At 58.2% G+C, this 15,436-nt stretch overlaps 4 protein-coding genes across 4 annotated transcripts in view; 3 read left to right on the top strand and 1 right to left on the bottom strand.

The window, feature by feature from the left end:
• Positions 1–180: 180 nt before the first annotated feature.
• PTSG_00889 (uncharacterized protein) lies at positions 181–2,430 on the top strand (the record flags this gene model as incomplete). Its single annotated transcript, XM_004998301.1, has 5 exons — positions 181–234; positions 467–994; positions 1,279–1,382; positions 1,584–2,306; positions 2,405–2,430. Coding segments are annotated over 5 exons (1,435 nt in total), but the record flags the coding sequence as incomplete, so codon positions are not given.
• Positions 2,431–2,433: 3 nt separating this feature from the next.
• Positions 2,434–3,016, bottom strand: PTSG_00888 (uncharacterized protein; the record flags this gene model as incomplete). The annotated part of the gene is made up of 2 exons (XM_004998300.1): positions 2,434–2,778; positions 2,936–3,016. The coding sequence occupies 2 exons, from the start codon at positions 3,014–3,016 to the stop codon at positions 2,434–2,436; spliced, it is 426 nt and encodes a 141-aa protein (XP_004998357.1).
• Positions 2,934–9,461, top strand: PTSG_00887 (uncharacterized protein). The gene is made up of 15 exons (XM_004998299.1): positions 2,934–3,111; positions 3,415–3,480; positions 3,769–4,025; positions 4,353–4,515; positions 4,984–5,105; positions 5,333–5,425; positions 5,669–5,752; positions 6,028–6,131; positions 6,377–6,607; positions 6,858–6,915; positions 7,147–7,248; positions 7,463–7,654; positions 7,892–8,076; positions 8,360–8,456; positions 8,699–9,461. The coding sequence occupies exons 2-15, from the start codon at positions 3,429–3,431 to the stop codon at positions 8,819–8,821; spliced, it is 1,863 nt and encodes a 620-aa protein (XP_004998356.1). The 5' UTR covers positions 2,934–3,111; positions 3,415–3,428; the 3' UTR covers positions 8,822–9,461.
• Positions 9,462–9,658: 197 nt separating this feature from the next.
• The window catches only part of PTSG_00886 (uncharacterized protein), a gene marked incomplete at its 3' end in the record, with an annotated part of 6,891 nt that continues 1,113 nt past the window's right edge, over positions 9,659–15,436 (top strand). The window contains exons 1-5 of the mRNA XM_004998298.1: positions 9,659–9,705; positions 9,840–9,911; positions 10,153–10,617; positions 10,897–13,128; positions 13,422–15,398. Coding sequence (XP_004998355.1) covers positions 9,688–9,705; positions 9,840–9,911; positions 10,153–10,617; positions 10,897–13,128; positions 13,422–15,398 — 4,764 coding nt within the window. The 5' untranslated portion in view covers positions 9,659–9,687. The remainder of the gene's footprint in view (positions 9,706–9,839; positions 9,912–10,152; positions 10,618–10,896; positions 13,129–13,421; positions 15,399–15,436) is intronic.

Here is a 15,436-nt window from a genome sequence, read left to right as displayed (position 1 = left end):
AGGGAAGAAGAAAAACAAGGCCAAGGCAAAGGGCAACAAGGGGCAAGGGCAACAAGCACGGCAAAGACCCCACCAGCACTGACGACGACGATGCGGATGGCGATGATGACGGAAGACAAGAAGAGCGAAGGCGACGTGCTGGAAGTGAGCACGACGCAACTCGACGGCCCCTTGTGACATCATGCACCTCCTGCGAACAGCAGAGGCGCTTCCCCTCACCCTTCACGCCCACAGGTGAGCTCATGTGTGCGTGTGTGTGTGTGTGTGTGTGTGTGTGTGTGTGTGTGTGTGTTGTGCTGATGAGCGTGTTGTCGTCTTGTGAGCGTCCGAGTTTGCTCTGCTTGTGTTATTGTCCTGACATCCACACCACCCTCACTCTTTCATGGCCAACTTCTTCGTCGCAATCCATGATCTCCTTCACCCTCTCTTCTTGCTCACTCCACCTCCCTTCCTTCATCTGCAACAGAGACAAGCGGCTTCAGATTATGCGCGCGTCCTCGGGCAAGTACCTGAGCCGCACCCCCGACATGCTGCTCCGCCTGACCATGGCATACCTGCTTGGCCTGCACCACGTCAACCTCACGCTGCTGTGGGCCGACGCGAAGAAGGCGCTTGGCGAGTTTGCCCGTTGCCGCCCGCTCGTGCTGTGGACGCTCTTTGAGGACAAGTTCATGCGCGTGCTTGACGCGAGCGTGGAGATGGGCGAGATCATGACGGAGCAGGCGCGCACCATTGGCCAGCAGCAGGTGACAGACTCGGCACACCGCATCGTCGACGACCGCTTGGACGTGCTGTCGTTCCGGTGTCTGGTGCACCCGCTGGAGCATCGCGTCAACCTTCTGCAGAAGCCGGACTGGGACAACAACATGACGCAGGTTGCAGACCGGTTTGTCAACGCCGTGTGCCCGCAACCGCGCGTTGATGTGCTCAAGCTGATGCAAACCTTTGCCGAGCTCGCCAACACCTGGCCCCTCCTCACCGAGCAAAAGCACAGGTGCGTTGGTATGCTTGTTGTATGTGCATGCGTGTGTGTTTGTGAGATCGCCTGTGCGCGTGTGTGCGTGTGTTTGTGAGATCGCCTGTGCGCGTGCGTTTGTGAGATTGCCTGTGCAAGCCATCCTGCCTGCGAGATTGGTGCATTTGGTTTGATGTGTACCGGGGATTCAGCACCATTGCTGCTCAACAGAGGGCTGCGCTTGAACGTTGTTGTATTGTATCCCCCTTTCCCATCTCCGCTCGTCTCCATGCTCATGGCCATCCCTCCGTCCACCTCAACAGGACGCTGGTTGAGAAGTTCCTCCAGCTGCACGACGACTACCTGGTGGTCGAAGAGGGAGCAGGAAAACTGCAGGACATTTCCGTTGCAAACGCCGGCCTCGCGGGTGCGTTCACGCGCTGCTGTCGTGTCTTTATTTTGCTCCAACATGCATGTGATCTCGCTTCCACCCTGCTGTGGCGATTGCAGAGGGTTAAAATGACACCTGTTGTTTGCACGGGTTGCTGTGCCGACCTCAGCGCTTGTGCTCAATACTTACCGTCGAATCCTCGCTTCACAATCTGCATGTTGTCGTGCGTGCCTGCAGGCATTTCGATGCAGTCGCTCGGCATTGAGGATCTTGGCGGCGACCTCGACAACCTCAGTGACGATGAGAGCGTCAACGAGGAGGAGGACGATGGGGACAATGATGAACGGCGCCGGAAGCGCAGCGCCATGCAGCACGACGGTCGTCGTGGTGGTCGTGGTGGTCGTGGTGGTCGTGGTGGTCGTGGTCGTGGTGGTCGTGGCCGTGGTCGTGGTCGTGGTCGTGGTCGAGGACGTGGTCGTGGCCGTGGTGGACGTGATAGCAAGCGCCCCAAGCGGGAGGATGACACTTCCAACGACAACGCTGACGATGATGACACGAAGCGCGATGGTGCCGACGCCACCAACGATGGCGACGATGCTGTGCAGGCGTATGATCCAACGGCGGCTGCGCGTCGTCGCGTGTTCTGGCGGCGGCGGCGGCAGATGGTGCGCATGGTGCGCAAGCGGCGAAAGGTCGCGCTGAGCCAGATGGAGGCCATGCTCTCTGTGCTCGCCAGCTTCAACAACGGGAAGGCGCTGATGGAGTGGGAGCGCCTGCAGGCGATTGTGCACAACTTCCTGCACCATTCTGACGCGAACATCCGCGCCAACGCCCTCAAGGCAAGCGCTTCGTTCAGCCGCGTGGTGCGCAAGTACCTGGAGCCCATGATGGCTGTCAACACGGAGATGGGGCCCCAGCTCACAGAGCGCTTGAAGACATTCAACGTCGCCTCCCCAGCCGGTGTGTGTGTGTATGTGTGTGTGTGTGTGTGTGTGTGTGTGTGTTTTCTTCTATTGTGTGTTTTACTGCTTATTGTATATGTAGGATTATTAGTTTAGTTGATATGAAGTTCTTATATCTGTAGAGTTTATGCGGGATGCTGAAGAACTTCCGGGAACTTCGAGCCCCAGGCGCCCGAGCCAGCCTCGATCGCAATCGGCACAAATTTGAAGTCGCCCTGGTCTCGTAGGATGGCCTGGTACTTCTTGATCTTGCGTTGTTCCGCCTGCGACGCCGCGTAGAGGTTGACTTTGGCGGCCTGTGGTTGGTATGAGCTGGCCGCGGGGGCGGCAAACACGAGGTCAAACACGGTGTAATCGCCAGACTTGTCGAAGCTGAGGATGTCACCGCGCTTGCCGCCTGCGCCTGGGAAGCCGGAGGGCTCTTGTGTCGCGCGGCGGTTGAGCTGCATGAAGGCCCGGGCGATGGCGTTCTGCATGTAGTCGTGCCGGCCCGTTCTTGTGGAGTTTGGTTCGTTTGTGTGTGTGTTGTTCGCTCGCTCCTCCTTTTTGCGTTTGTGAGTCTTCATTCGCTCCCCTGCTTGCGTGCTGCTGACGTCATCAAAATTGAAATCACCCAGAACGCGCTACGCTTTGTGCTGTTGTTTTGCCATTCTTCAGCGACGACGCGCAACGCCCTGTTGCTTGTTGCTTCTTGGGTTGTGGTGCCATCGCCTCCAACCACCGCGTTTGTTTGTTGTTGTCTTTGCCCTCTCTCTGTTCTCGCTTGCCACGGAGTGCACAGCGCGGGTTTCACCACGAACAACGTACGCACGTGTCCTTGTATGTGTGTGTATGTGTGTGCGCCCTGGTGTACATGTGTGTGTGTGTGTGTGTGTGTGGTGCTGGTTTTGGGCTGTAGTTTGCTGTCGGTGGTTCCTGTTTTGAATTTGGTTTTTGTTTGTCGTTGCCATATTATATGCTTCGTCGCACATTTTGTTGGTGTTGTTGCTTTTATGCTTCATTGCTCGGTCTTCTTTGCTTTGCTTGGTCGTCTTAACCCATTCAGTGAGTGGCGCGAGGCGCATGTCCTGCTAACCGTTCACCCAAACCTGCTTGTGCAACGACAGTACCACGACTCACCATGGGGGATACACTGGAACTGAAGGAGATTGACTCCGCCTTTACCTTCCTCGGTACGTTGTGCTGTTGTTTCTTACCCGCAAAAGAGCGGTGTGACCTGATTGTTTCCCACCACGGTGTATGCACAGTTTCTTTTCCATGTCCTCTGAAAGTTGCTTGTTGGTTCGCTCAGCCTTGGGTGTTGTTTTGGAGTTGTTCGTTGTGAGTGTCCGCGTGTCTTGTATTTGTGTCCTTGCATACATCCACATGTTCACCCATTCGACACACACACACTTGCGCATACACACACACACACACACACACACACACACTTGCGCATACACACACACACACACACTCAGGTGAAGGCACGGGCAACGACGATGGCGGCGCCAATACCATGTCGTATGTGCAGTTTGCGCGCAAGTACTTCCAAGACAAGAGCACGAGCTCGTACAAGCACAAGCGCGGCGCCATCACGGGGCCACTCCTGAAGCAGATTTGGGGAGACCAGGACGCAGAGCGCGTGCTCACTGTCTGGTTCACCATCCAGCGGTTCATGGGTGATCTCCCGCCAAAAGACGACGAAGAAACCTCAGACAACCTCCAGCGCGTGCAGGTGCGACACTCGCGTGTGGCGTGTGTGTTGTGTGGACTCTGTGAAGTGTGGCAAACGTTGCTTTTGCGGTGTGTTTGTTTATTGGGCTGTAATACTGAAAATGTGTACGGCTTGTTTTTTTGTCGCGCCCGTTGGCTCCCCACGACTTGCTGCTGGTGCTGCTTGTGCTGGTGTTGGTGCTGCCTTCTTTTTCGTTTCAATATCGCCGCTCACCTTCCCTCCACACACATACACGCACGCACGCACGCACACACACACACACACACCATTCACAATGCACACACCACTGTGGCTCGCGTACACCCACCGCCATGCAACTGCTGCCAGCTCATCTGCAACACGGGCATCACGCGCGCAAACACACGCGACGAGATTTACTGCCAAGTGTGCAAGCAGCTCACGGAGAACCCCAACAAGGTCTCGCGTGCCCGCGGATACATCCTCCTCGCCCTCATCGCCGGCTGCTTCCTCCCTTCAGACGCTTTCATCGGTCAGTGCGGGCGTGTGTGGGATGCGTGACTTGTATTTGCACATGCATGTAGTTGTACATGCACGTATTTGCATGCTTGGCCGCACTTGCGCCAATGATCTGCGTGTGCACTCGCTCGAGGCTGGTCACATGGGCCAGACTGTCTTCCTCCGCTCCCCCCAAACTCAAAACAAAAGAATGCAACAAAGGGACACGCAACAACGAACACGTTCACCACACCCTCTTTCGTGTTCAAACCACTTTGCTTGATCTCACACCATGGCCCGCACCGACGTGTTGCGTCCCCACCACGACCACCACCACCCGCACCACGACCACCACGACCACCACCCGCACCACCACCACCACGACCACCACCCGCACGACCACCACCCGCACGACCACCACCACGACCACCACCCGCACCACCACCACCACGACCACCACCCGCACGACCACCACCACCACGACCTTGCAACGGCGTGCCAGATGTGCTGCGCCGGTTTATGCACGAGGGCCCGCCCGCATACTCGCCCTTCCTCCTGCAGCAGCTTGAGCGCACCCAGCGCGGCGGCACACGCCACCACCCAACAACAGCCGTCGAGATGATGGTGCGGCACTGTGCCGTGGTGCGGTGTGCCGTGGTGTATGGTGTATACTTGTGGCGTGGTGTGTGGTGCGGTGTATGGTGTGCGGCTTTGTTACAGTTGTGACTGCTGTCTCTCGATTGCTCCCTTTGGTATTTTTTCCCACCTGTCGACGGTGCATGTGCGTCAGCTTGTGTGTAACATCTTTCTCACCCCGCAGAGTCATGGCTTCACTCGCATCACCACGACAGATGGCGTTCAAGAGAGCGCCTGTGGAGTTTATGATCCACTTTTACGTCGGCAGCCACACCGTCAAGTGCGATTCACAGTCGACCAACGATGAGGTATGCGCACGAGTGTTGCCTCAAAGAGGTCGTCTCACGCGTCGAAACACACACACACACACACGCACACATATATTCATGTACACACTACCCCCCCCCCCACACACACGCGCACAAACACACATTCATATGCAAGCACATACGCGTGATTGCATTTGAGGTTGTACCTCACCCATGTCCTTCTCACCGTCTTGTGTCACCCCCTCCACGTTCGTCCCTTCCTCCCTACGCTCTGTGTGACAGCTGATTGCGCAATGCTACGAGCACGACGAACTGTCGCCCGAACTTGGCCTCACCGTCTACATCACATCCCCTTCAACAGAGATTGTGCGTTCTCGACCCTGTGCACTGCTGACACGTTCCTTTTGATGTTTTGCTTTGCGCCATTTTCGTTTGAGCATTTGTGTGTCTTACTTCACACACACACACACACAAGTCCCCTTGAACAAATCCACATCACCTCACACATACATATGCATACACACACGCACACGCACACGCATGCAATCCCCTCACACGTACACACACACACACACACACACACACACACACGCACACACACACACACACACACACACACACACACGTTTTCTTGTGTGCAGATGACGTCGCTCAGCACGGGCTACTCGCACGTGATGGACGCCGTGTTTGAGTACGAGAATCTCATGTCCTCCAAGGCAGACTGGCGCCTCATCTCCCAGCGGAGGTGCGCAATGGGAACAGCCTCCTGCCTTCACACTCACACTCACATGCTTGTTGCGGACGCGTGTGCGACCGCGTGCTTGCATGTTTGCATGTTTATGATCGTGCGTGAATGTGTGTGCATGTGTGTGTGTGTTCATGTGTGTTGAACGGTTGACGCGCTCGTGTCGTGTCCGTCACTGCCGCCACCCCCCTTACAGTAACACCCCTTGTACCACCTCCTCACACCACCTCCGTCACTTGGGGCAGGCCGTGGCTGGCTGTGCTGCGCAAGGAGTGCTTTGCGCCGTGGTTTGAGGGCACCGCCAACCTGCAGCTTGTCTACTCGCAGATTATGGATGGCATGATCCGTGGGTTCTACGTGTGCGACACCGTTGATGACTTGGCCATGCTGCTGGCCCAGCGCTACTACATCAAGTACGGCCACGTGCTCAAGCCCCAGAAGCTCCTCAAGCAGCTCCGATCGCAGCCCGTCGCAGGGTCAGTACAATGGGAGGGGGGTGCAGAGGAGGGGCAAGAGGGGTGGGCAGGCGATGGCGTCGTACACGTGTTGGTGTGGATGTGTGTGTGTGTGTGGATGTGTGTGGATGTGTGTGTGTGGATGTGTGTGTGTGGATGTGTGTGTGTGTGTGGATGTGTGCGCATGCGATTGCGCGAGCTCGCCTTCGTGTGTGTTGTTTCTTATGTCTTGTTACACCTTTCTCACATGCCTCACATGCTCTCCCTATAGCATGCACGTCAAGACACCTGAGGAATGGGCACAGCTCGCCACCACTGCGTTTGATTCCGTACGTTGTCATGTTGCTCACACGTTGGCCACTGTTCTCCCCTCCCCCAAGCACAAACACGTTCCCTCTGTGTCCCGTTGCATTGCGCCCAGCCACTACTTTCTCCATGCCTATCTTGACCCCATGTTCACCGCATGTTTCTTCCACCACCACCACCACCACCACCACCACTCGCCCCCCCCCCGCCATCAACACTGCGCCTACAACACCGTTTCCACCACGCGCGAGCAGAAGGAATATTACGGCAACGCGTGCACGTCGGACGATGTGAAGGTCGAGGTTGTCCAATACGCGCGCGAGCACTGGTTCATTGAGTTCTCCCGCAGGTTCCTGGTGCGTACCCACACAGACAGGCACAGAGCGTGAAGTGGTGTACAGGCGTGTTTCTGTGCTATGTGTGTGGGCATACCGCGCGTGCTTGTGATGTTCTTACACCTCGTTTGATGTATCCTGGTGTCATCTCACTTAACTTTGCTACCTTTCCACGCTCCCACGCTCCCACGCTTCCACCATCACCGTCCTGATTCGCATCGTAACAACGCTTCAGCACTGCGATCTGGTTGTTGACGGCAAGAAGACGATGGATGACATGGCTGTGCTTGTCAACTGCAAAGGCCTGTACTTCTTTGAGTCGAAAGCTGTCGCGCAAGCCGCTGCTGGCGGTGAGCGCTTCTGCGCGCCCTTTGACCAGTTTGTCGACGTCTCTCCGCTCAAACCCGTCCACGAGGACGACCAAGAGGTCTGCGTCGCACTGCTGACATTGCTACTGTTACTGTTGCTGTTTTTGCTGTTGTTGCGGTGGTGTCATGTGTATTTTGCGTGTGTGTGTGTGTGTGTCATGTGGCGAGGAAGAAGATGTCATGTGAGCGTGTTGTTGCACGTCACGAGCGGCTTCAAAGCAAGTGTGCACACATTCACTCTTGCTCGGCTCCCTCCAACTCCTCCTATCTCCTCCACCCCCCCAAAACAAACACAGCTGCAGGAGTTTAGCGTGTCGTATGTGACACCGGATGGCCTGTCCACTGTCCGTGTTGAGACGCGTGAGGGCGCGCGTCTGCGTGAGCTCATCACCCAGTTCCACCAGGGCGTTGTCTACCGCTCCAAGTACTGCATCGCCTCCCTTGATTACCGCGCACCAGGCAACAACTCCGCATTCCTCAGGTACCGCGATGGCTTGTGAGTGAGGGACAGCGTGAGTGTGTGTGAGTGAGTGAGTGAGTGAGTGAGTGAGTGAGTGAGTGAGTGAGTGTGTGTGTGAGTGAATGTGAGTGAATGTGAGTGTGTGTGAGTGTGTGTGAGTGAGAGTGTGTGTGTGTGTGTGACTACATTGCGAGTCCTGTTGCGCGTCCCGTGACACGTGCTCTTTGGTCCTGTTTGGGTCTCACCTCCATCTGTGCGCCGTTGTCATGGCCATCGCCCGATGCGCCACACTGCACCTCCACAGCTTCCAGCAGGGGGATCTTATTCTGCTGCCGAAGATGTGGGCGGAGGTTGACGAGGCCGGTTGGGCCACGGGCGTCTGCGAACGCTCCGGTGCCAAGGTGCGGTGCTGTTCAGCACACACACACACACACACACACACACACACACACACACACACACACACACACACACACACACACACACACACACACACACACACACACACACAGACAACCAAAGGCGGACATACGCAACCAACACACACATACACACACACATGCAAACACACGTGCAAACACACATGCAAACACACATGCAAACACTCACGCTCACACACGCATTGCGTACGGTTCCCTTGCAGGGCGATTTCCCTGCTGCGAATGTGTTTGTGGTGCCGTCGTTGAAGCGGCCCACGACAGCGCTCCTCTCCATGTTTGTCAAGTACATCAAGACGGTCGAACCAGCGGCCGCACACGAACTGTGAACACGACACTTCCTCAAACTCGCGCTGCTGTTGATTCATGCTTTCCACACTTTTGCTGACCTCCCTCCCTACTCCCCGTTTTGTTCCCACCCCATACCACCATCGCGGTTAACACCACACACACACACACAACTTTCGTTTTTTTTTTTCTCACTGACGGGTGGCGCAGGCGCACCTTTCTTCTCCTCTGTTTTGAAACCCCTCCCCTCCCCTCCCAAGGCAGGCACAATGCTTTCCTGTTTGCCTGGAGTTGCTTTGTTTTGGTGTTTGCTGGTTCCATGTGTCAGCACTGCCTGCTGTTGCTGCTGGCCGTGCGTTTTGACCCCACCTCCCCAACACCGCTGCGTTTGTTGTCTTTGGTTGTGTGTGTGTGTGTGTGTGTGTGCCGTTTTTTGTTCTTGCTGGACGCACTGCTTTCTTCCCTCGTTTCGCATTCATTTTCGTCCCTGTTATTGCGTTACATGCAGCCCCATTCTCCCTTGATTTGTTGTTGTTGCGGTTCATTGAACATGCCATTGGCATTGACCCCCCTGATCCCTCTCGTTCATTATTCATTGCGCTTCCGTTTTTCCTTTCGTCACCTTCACATACTCGACCCTGAAACCGTTGAACATATCATTGATACCACGCAAAGACGCTGACAGAGAGCGAGCGAGAGAGCGAGCGAGAGCGAGGGAGGGAGACACGCACACACACACACACACACGCACACGCACACACACACACACGCATACACACACACACACACACAAATACACATGGTTGGAGGGATGCGTCATCAAGGCGGGGGGTGTTTGCGGAAAAGTGTGTAAAGATAATAATCAATTTTCCTCAGCCCACCAACAACAACAAGCAGCAAGCCGCCAATGATGAGCACCGCCAAGGTTGGTGTTGTGGCTCTTGGTCGCACGCACGCACACACACACACACACACACACACGCATGCATGTCCAAATATGGCCCGCACACATCGTACACAGCTGATACGAGTATGTTCTGCGTTCACCCTCCAATACAGGAGCGCATTGCAGCGCACAAGAAGCGCGTGGAGGAGCTGAAGCGGGCTCGCCATGCCTTTCAGCTGCAGAAGGTCAGCTGCTGCCGCTGCCGCTGCTACTGCGTTGTTGTGACATGTCTTCCTCTCTTCATGGTGATGGTGATGGCCTGCAGCGACTAAGAGCTTGCAGTTCCAGCTGTGTGGTGGCGCAAGGCGACTTGGTCCTTCTTCTTGCCTTGACGCACACAACACACATCACCACACACACACACACACAACACACACAACACACAACACACACAACACACACACACCACAACGCGACACTTTGCAGGCGGAGGATGGGGAGAATGAGGTGTTCTTGGAAGCTGGGCGCGCGCGGTCGGGATCCACTTTAAGTACACTGAGTCACTTGTATCCAGATGCACGCGCACGGTCTGGGTCTGTCCTATCACGGCTGAGCAAGCCGGGGCAAGAGGATGACGGCGGCACGCCTGCGCGGTCCGGCTCCGACGCCGCAAAGGCTGCGCAGTCTGCGCGCAACGCAGCCCTCAAGTCGGAAATCGACAGCCTGAAGAAGCAAGTGACCAGCTTGCAGCAGGAGAAGGAGGCTGCTGTGGACGCGCACAAAGCCGCTGCTCAGAAGCTGGAGGAGGCTGAGGCCGAGGGCGACACGCAGCTTGCTCTCATCGCCAAGCTTCAGGAGCAGCTCAGCAGCAAAGTCGATGCCACAGCCGCTCCATCGGAAGGCAGCGACGACGCCGGCGCCCAAGAGGCCCTCAAAGACTTTCAACACTACGTCAGTACATCCTATTTGATGGCGTGTAGGGCATGTTGGTGTGTGAGTGTGCAAGTGTGTGTGTATGTGTGTGTGCGTGCGTGTGTATGTGTGTGTGCGTGCGTGCGTGTGTATGTGTGTTGTTTGCGCGGCTCACGCGCGTGCACCCGTCGTGTGTATGTGTGTTGTGTCTTCACATAATCACGGTTCGCGCGTCTCATTCTTTGCCATGTTTACACTGCTGCCTATGATGCCCTCCCTGCACCACACACACACACACACACACACGCACACACACAGGTCACGCATCTGCGGCAGAAGCACACGGAGGAGCTTACAGCGGTGCAGGAGGCGCTCAAGACAACACAGGAGCAGCTGCAGAGTGTGAGCGACGAGTACAGCGCAAAGCAGGCCGAATGGGCTGGCGTGGCAGAGATGCTCATGTCATCTTCAAAGGGCGCATCCATCATGCAGGGTGACGCAGACCTGTCCATCGTGTTGGAGGAGCACCAGCTGTACAAGGAGGAGAACGCCGAGCTGCGGGGCATGCTGGAGGAAGCTTTGGTGCAAGTCGACACGCTTGGCTCGCGGCTCAAGGGCCACCGTGAAGCACAGGAGTTTCTTGAGGCCAGTCTGCAGGAGCTGGAAGACGAGAACCAGCGGCTGCAGGAACAAGTGTCCACTTCGCACGCGTCGCAGCGCTCCGTCACCACACGCGACAGCCACATTCGTGAGCTGCGGGAGGAGGTGGAGGAGATGCAGAGCAAGGCGGAGGCCAGCCAGGTTGAGATGCAGCGCCTGCAGCAGCAAGCCGAGGCGTCACGCACGGCGATGGACGATCTTCAGCAGCAGCTCACAGAGGCCCTCAACGCGCGCCAGGCAACAGACACGGAGCTGGACACACTGAGGGCTAAACTGCAGGACAAGGACTCGGAGCTTGATGGCCTGCGGCAGGAGTTGGTTGAGGCCGAGGCAGCAGCGGCTCGCGCACGGGCAGAGCGCGAACAGGCGCTGTCGCAAAGCACAATGGCGAAAGCGCAGGCAGAGGAGGCCGCCATGCGAGCACAGCGTGCCGCAGACTCCGAGGTGCAGGCGGCGCTGACGTCCGCAGAGGGCCAGGAGCGGGAGTTGAAGCGGCTCAACCTGCAGCTGACGGAGGCGCAGAGCCAATACGAGAGCCTGCAGTCCGAGATGGAGGGCATCCTCACCACCGTGCGCAAGGAGCTGGCGGAGTCGCAGGGTAACGCGCAGACGGCGGCCATGGCTGGGCTCAGCTTGTCGGAGCTCGTGGACCAGCTCAAGGAAGACAAGCTTCGCAGCGGGCGGGAGTGCGAGCAGGCGCAAGCGGCGCTGGCAGAGGCACAGGCGCGGCTGCAGGAGCGAGAGGAGCTTCTGACACGCGTGATGGAGCACCTCAAGTCGCTTGGCCCGCAGGATGGCGGCGAGGGCGACGGGGACACGGACGCGCTGAGCAACCTCACGCTGCAGCTGCAGCGGGCAAAGGACGAGCACGACCACATGCAGGACGCCATCACGCAGCTGGAGGACGAGGTAGACGCGCTGCAGGCCAAGGTACGCGGCCTGGAGACGGAGCGGAAGGACTTGGCGCGCAGCAAGGAGGAGCTGGAGGCGTCCCTGTCCGGTACGCAAGATGACCTGCGCGACGTATCGGGGCGCTTGGAGGAGCGTGAGGCCATGCTGAAACAGGTCATGGACTTTCTCAAGGGCGCAAAGGAGGGCAATGACGCGGACGGCGCAGACACGGGCGAGGGTGGCGACGACAAGGATGCGTCGTTTGCAGCCATGGGGCTGGACGCACTGGCAGAGCAGCTGGCAGAGGCGGAACGCGAGCGCGAGCGACTGCGAAAGGCGTGTGTAGCGGCGGAGAACGAGCTGGCGCAGAGCAAGGAGGAGGTGGCCAGGGTGACGCAGGCGCTGCGTGACGAGGAGGATGCGCGGGCAGCGCAGGCGGAGGAGCTCGAGCAGACGCAGCGGCGGGAGAAGATGCTGCAGGAGAAGGTGGGCGACCTGGAGGCAAGCGAGGCCGCCCTGCGCGACCAGCTCTCTGCTGCCGAGGAGAAGGTGAAGGCGCTTGAAACTGAGCTGCAGGCGAAGACGGACGAGCTTGATGCCATCCGCGCAGAGCTTGAGTCTGTGAGCGCCAACATGCGCGCAGCGGCAGAGGCCGGGCTGTCCCTCACGGAGATGCTGAACAAGCTGAAGGAGGAGCACGCAGCCAAAGTTGCGGCGCTGGAGGCCGAAATCAGCGACCTGAAGAAGAAGGTGGCCGAGTACGAGCGCATCCTGCAAGGGGTGAAGGAGATGCTTGAGAACCAAGGCGAGCAGGGCGACGCAGATGCCGGCGACATCATCGCGCAGCTAAAGAAGCGGCTGGAAATGAGCGATGCGCTGCAGGCAGAGCTTGAGCGGTCGCTCCGGGAGATGGAGGAGGAGCTTGCTGCAAAGGACAGCGAACTTGCCCAGCTGCGCCAAGACCTGGAGCAGCTGCAGCTCAGGAAATCACAACTCGAGGTGCGATTATGCGTGCAGCAGCTTCCGGTTCTTTGCTGCTTTGTACGCGTGGTTTGTTATCTGTGCGTGTCGCTCTCTCGTGTTGCTTGTTTGTTCATTTGTTGGTTGTGGTGTTGGTTGTGACATAGCTTGTGTGGGTGCATTGGATACATGTGTGTGTGTGTGTCTTGTTTCCTGTTCCCAACCTTCACGCCCCCTTTTACCCCCTCCCTGTCCAACAAACAACACAAACTCCACTCACGCACTCCATTTACACCCCCTCCTTCCATCATCTCCAAACACCAAAATTACAGGAGCGGCTGGCCGACCTGCAGCAGCAGTATGACGAGTTGGATGCGCAGTATCGCAAGCTTGAGGCGCTGCTTGCCTCTGCCGGCGGTCACGGTGACGACCGTGAGGAGGAACTCGTGCAAGAGGGCGCGGCAGCAGACATGAGCATGGGCGAGCGCCTGCAGAAGCTGCTGCAGGAGCTGCGGGAGCAGGCAGAGGAGATTGCGCGCCTGAAGGCTGCTGAGGCAAGTCTGCGCTCGCAGGTGGAGCAGCTGGAGAAGGACAAGGCCGAGGCGCAGGACACGATTGCGGACCTGGAGGACCAGGTCGCGGCGCTGCAGCAGGCGCGCGAGGAGGTGGAGGGGAAACTGGAGCGGGCAATGGAGCGCATCCACGAGCTTGAGCTGGAGATTGCGCGGCTCAAGGCGCAGCTGGAGAAGCTGAAGACGCTGACGGCGACGCAGCGGCTGGCGCTGGAGCAGCACAAGGAGGTGATTGAAAAGCTGCGGCACCACACCACAGACACGGCGCACACGCTGCTGAAGAAGGAGCACACGGAGCACCGGGACGAGGTGGAGGACATGGCGCGCGTGACAGCGCTGCAGGAGGAGTTGCGGCGGCGGGATCAGCTGATTGAGGAGCTGAAGGACCGCCTCAGGCGCGAGCGCGAGCTGCTTCGCCGCCGGTACCTGAGCAAGTGGCGCAACGACACGCCCTCGTGCGAGGGCTGCGGGCTCAACTTCTCGCTGCGCGTTCGCCGCCACCACTGCAGGCTGTGCGGCAAGGTGATGTGCCACGCGTGCTGCTCGGATCGCGTGCGCACGTCCTCCAACCGCCGGCCCGTGCGCGTGTGTCGGGACTGCTTCGACCTCATTGTGGACATTGAGCAGGAGGAGCAGGACGTGATGCAAGACGCGCGCACGGCGTACGAGCAGGCACGCGAGAAGGCGGATGACAACGCGCTCGTCTCTGTCACCCTGCACAAGCACCAGGCGAATGACCCCGTCGGCGCCGACTTCCACTACGAGGACCTTGACTTTGAGCTGAAGGTGACAGTAGCGCGCGTGCTTGACAAGACACCGGCGAGCGCTGCGGGCCTCAAGCCAGGCATGCTGATCATGGGCATCAACGGGCAGGAGGTGTCTGAGATGCTGCAGGAGCAGTTTCAGGAGATTCTCCGCTCCGAGAAGGACATTGTGCTGGAGACGGTGACGGCGACGGCCATGGAGCGGGCGCGCGCCATGTCACAGCTGACAGACCACGCATCAGACACCAGCGGCACCACCACAACCACCACAACCACCACAGCACCGCCCACATCCACAGCAGCGGCCACAGCAGCGGCAGCAAAGGCAACGACAACAAAGCCTGCCACCACCGTCGCTACCGCGACACGGCATCAGAGCAAGGACCAGGGCGCTGGCAGTACCGCGGCATCTCCCACGACACAGAAGAAGGGGAATCAGTCCGGACAGCAGCGCAAGCAGCGCGGGGAAGGACTGAGCACAGCGGTTGCGGGTGTTGCGGCCATTGTTGGCGGTGCGAAACAGCACAACACGCTTCGTCCCATTTCTCCGCGCGGCAACGTGGATGTGCATGGCGAAGCCAATGGGGCGCGCAGCGTGACGCTGACGCCTGTGTCGCAGTCAACGTCACCGCACCCGCCCCAACAGCAACAACAACAGCAACAGCAACAACAGCATCAGCAGCAACAGCAGCAGCAGTCACACGCGCAGCAGCAAGGGCGAACAGCGACAACGGGGGGAAAGAAGACCAAGAAGCAGGAAGGCAGCGGCGCAAAGGCGACCGTGTTTCCCGCTGCCAAGCAGGAGTTGAAGCGGCCGGAGAGTAATGGGCGCAAGCAACAGGAGGCCACCACGGCGAGTACAGCCAGCTGGAATCCGTTTGCGGCCACCACAATTGAGACGCAGAAGAAGAAGCAGCCGAAACAGAAGAGGGAGGAGCAACAGAAGCCGAAGCAGCAACAGCAGAAGCGGAAGGTTGCACAGCAGAAGCAGAAGCAGAAGCAGAAGCAGCC

The sequence above is a fragment of the Salpingoeca rosetta genome (genome assembly GCF_000188695.1).
Source record: "Salpingoeca rosetta unplaced genomic scaffold supercont1.2, whole genome shotgun sequence".
NCBI classification, from domain to species: domain Eukaryota; class Choanoflagellata; order Craspedida; family Salpingoecidae; genus Salpingoeca; species Salpingoeca rosetta.
Note: the sequence above shows the minus strand (reverse complement) of the source record. Positions and strands in the feature narration are given on the sequence as shown.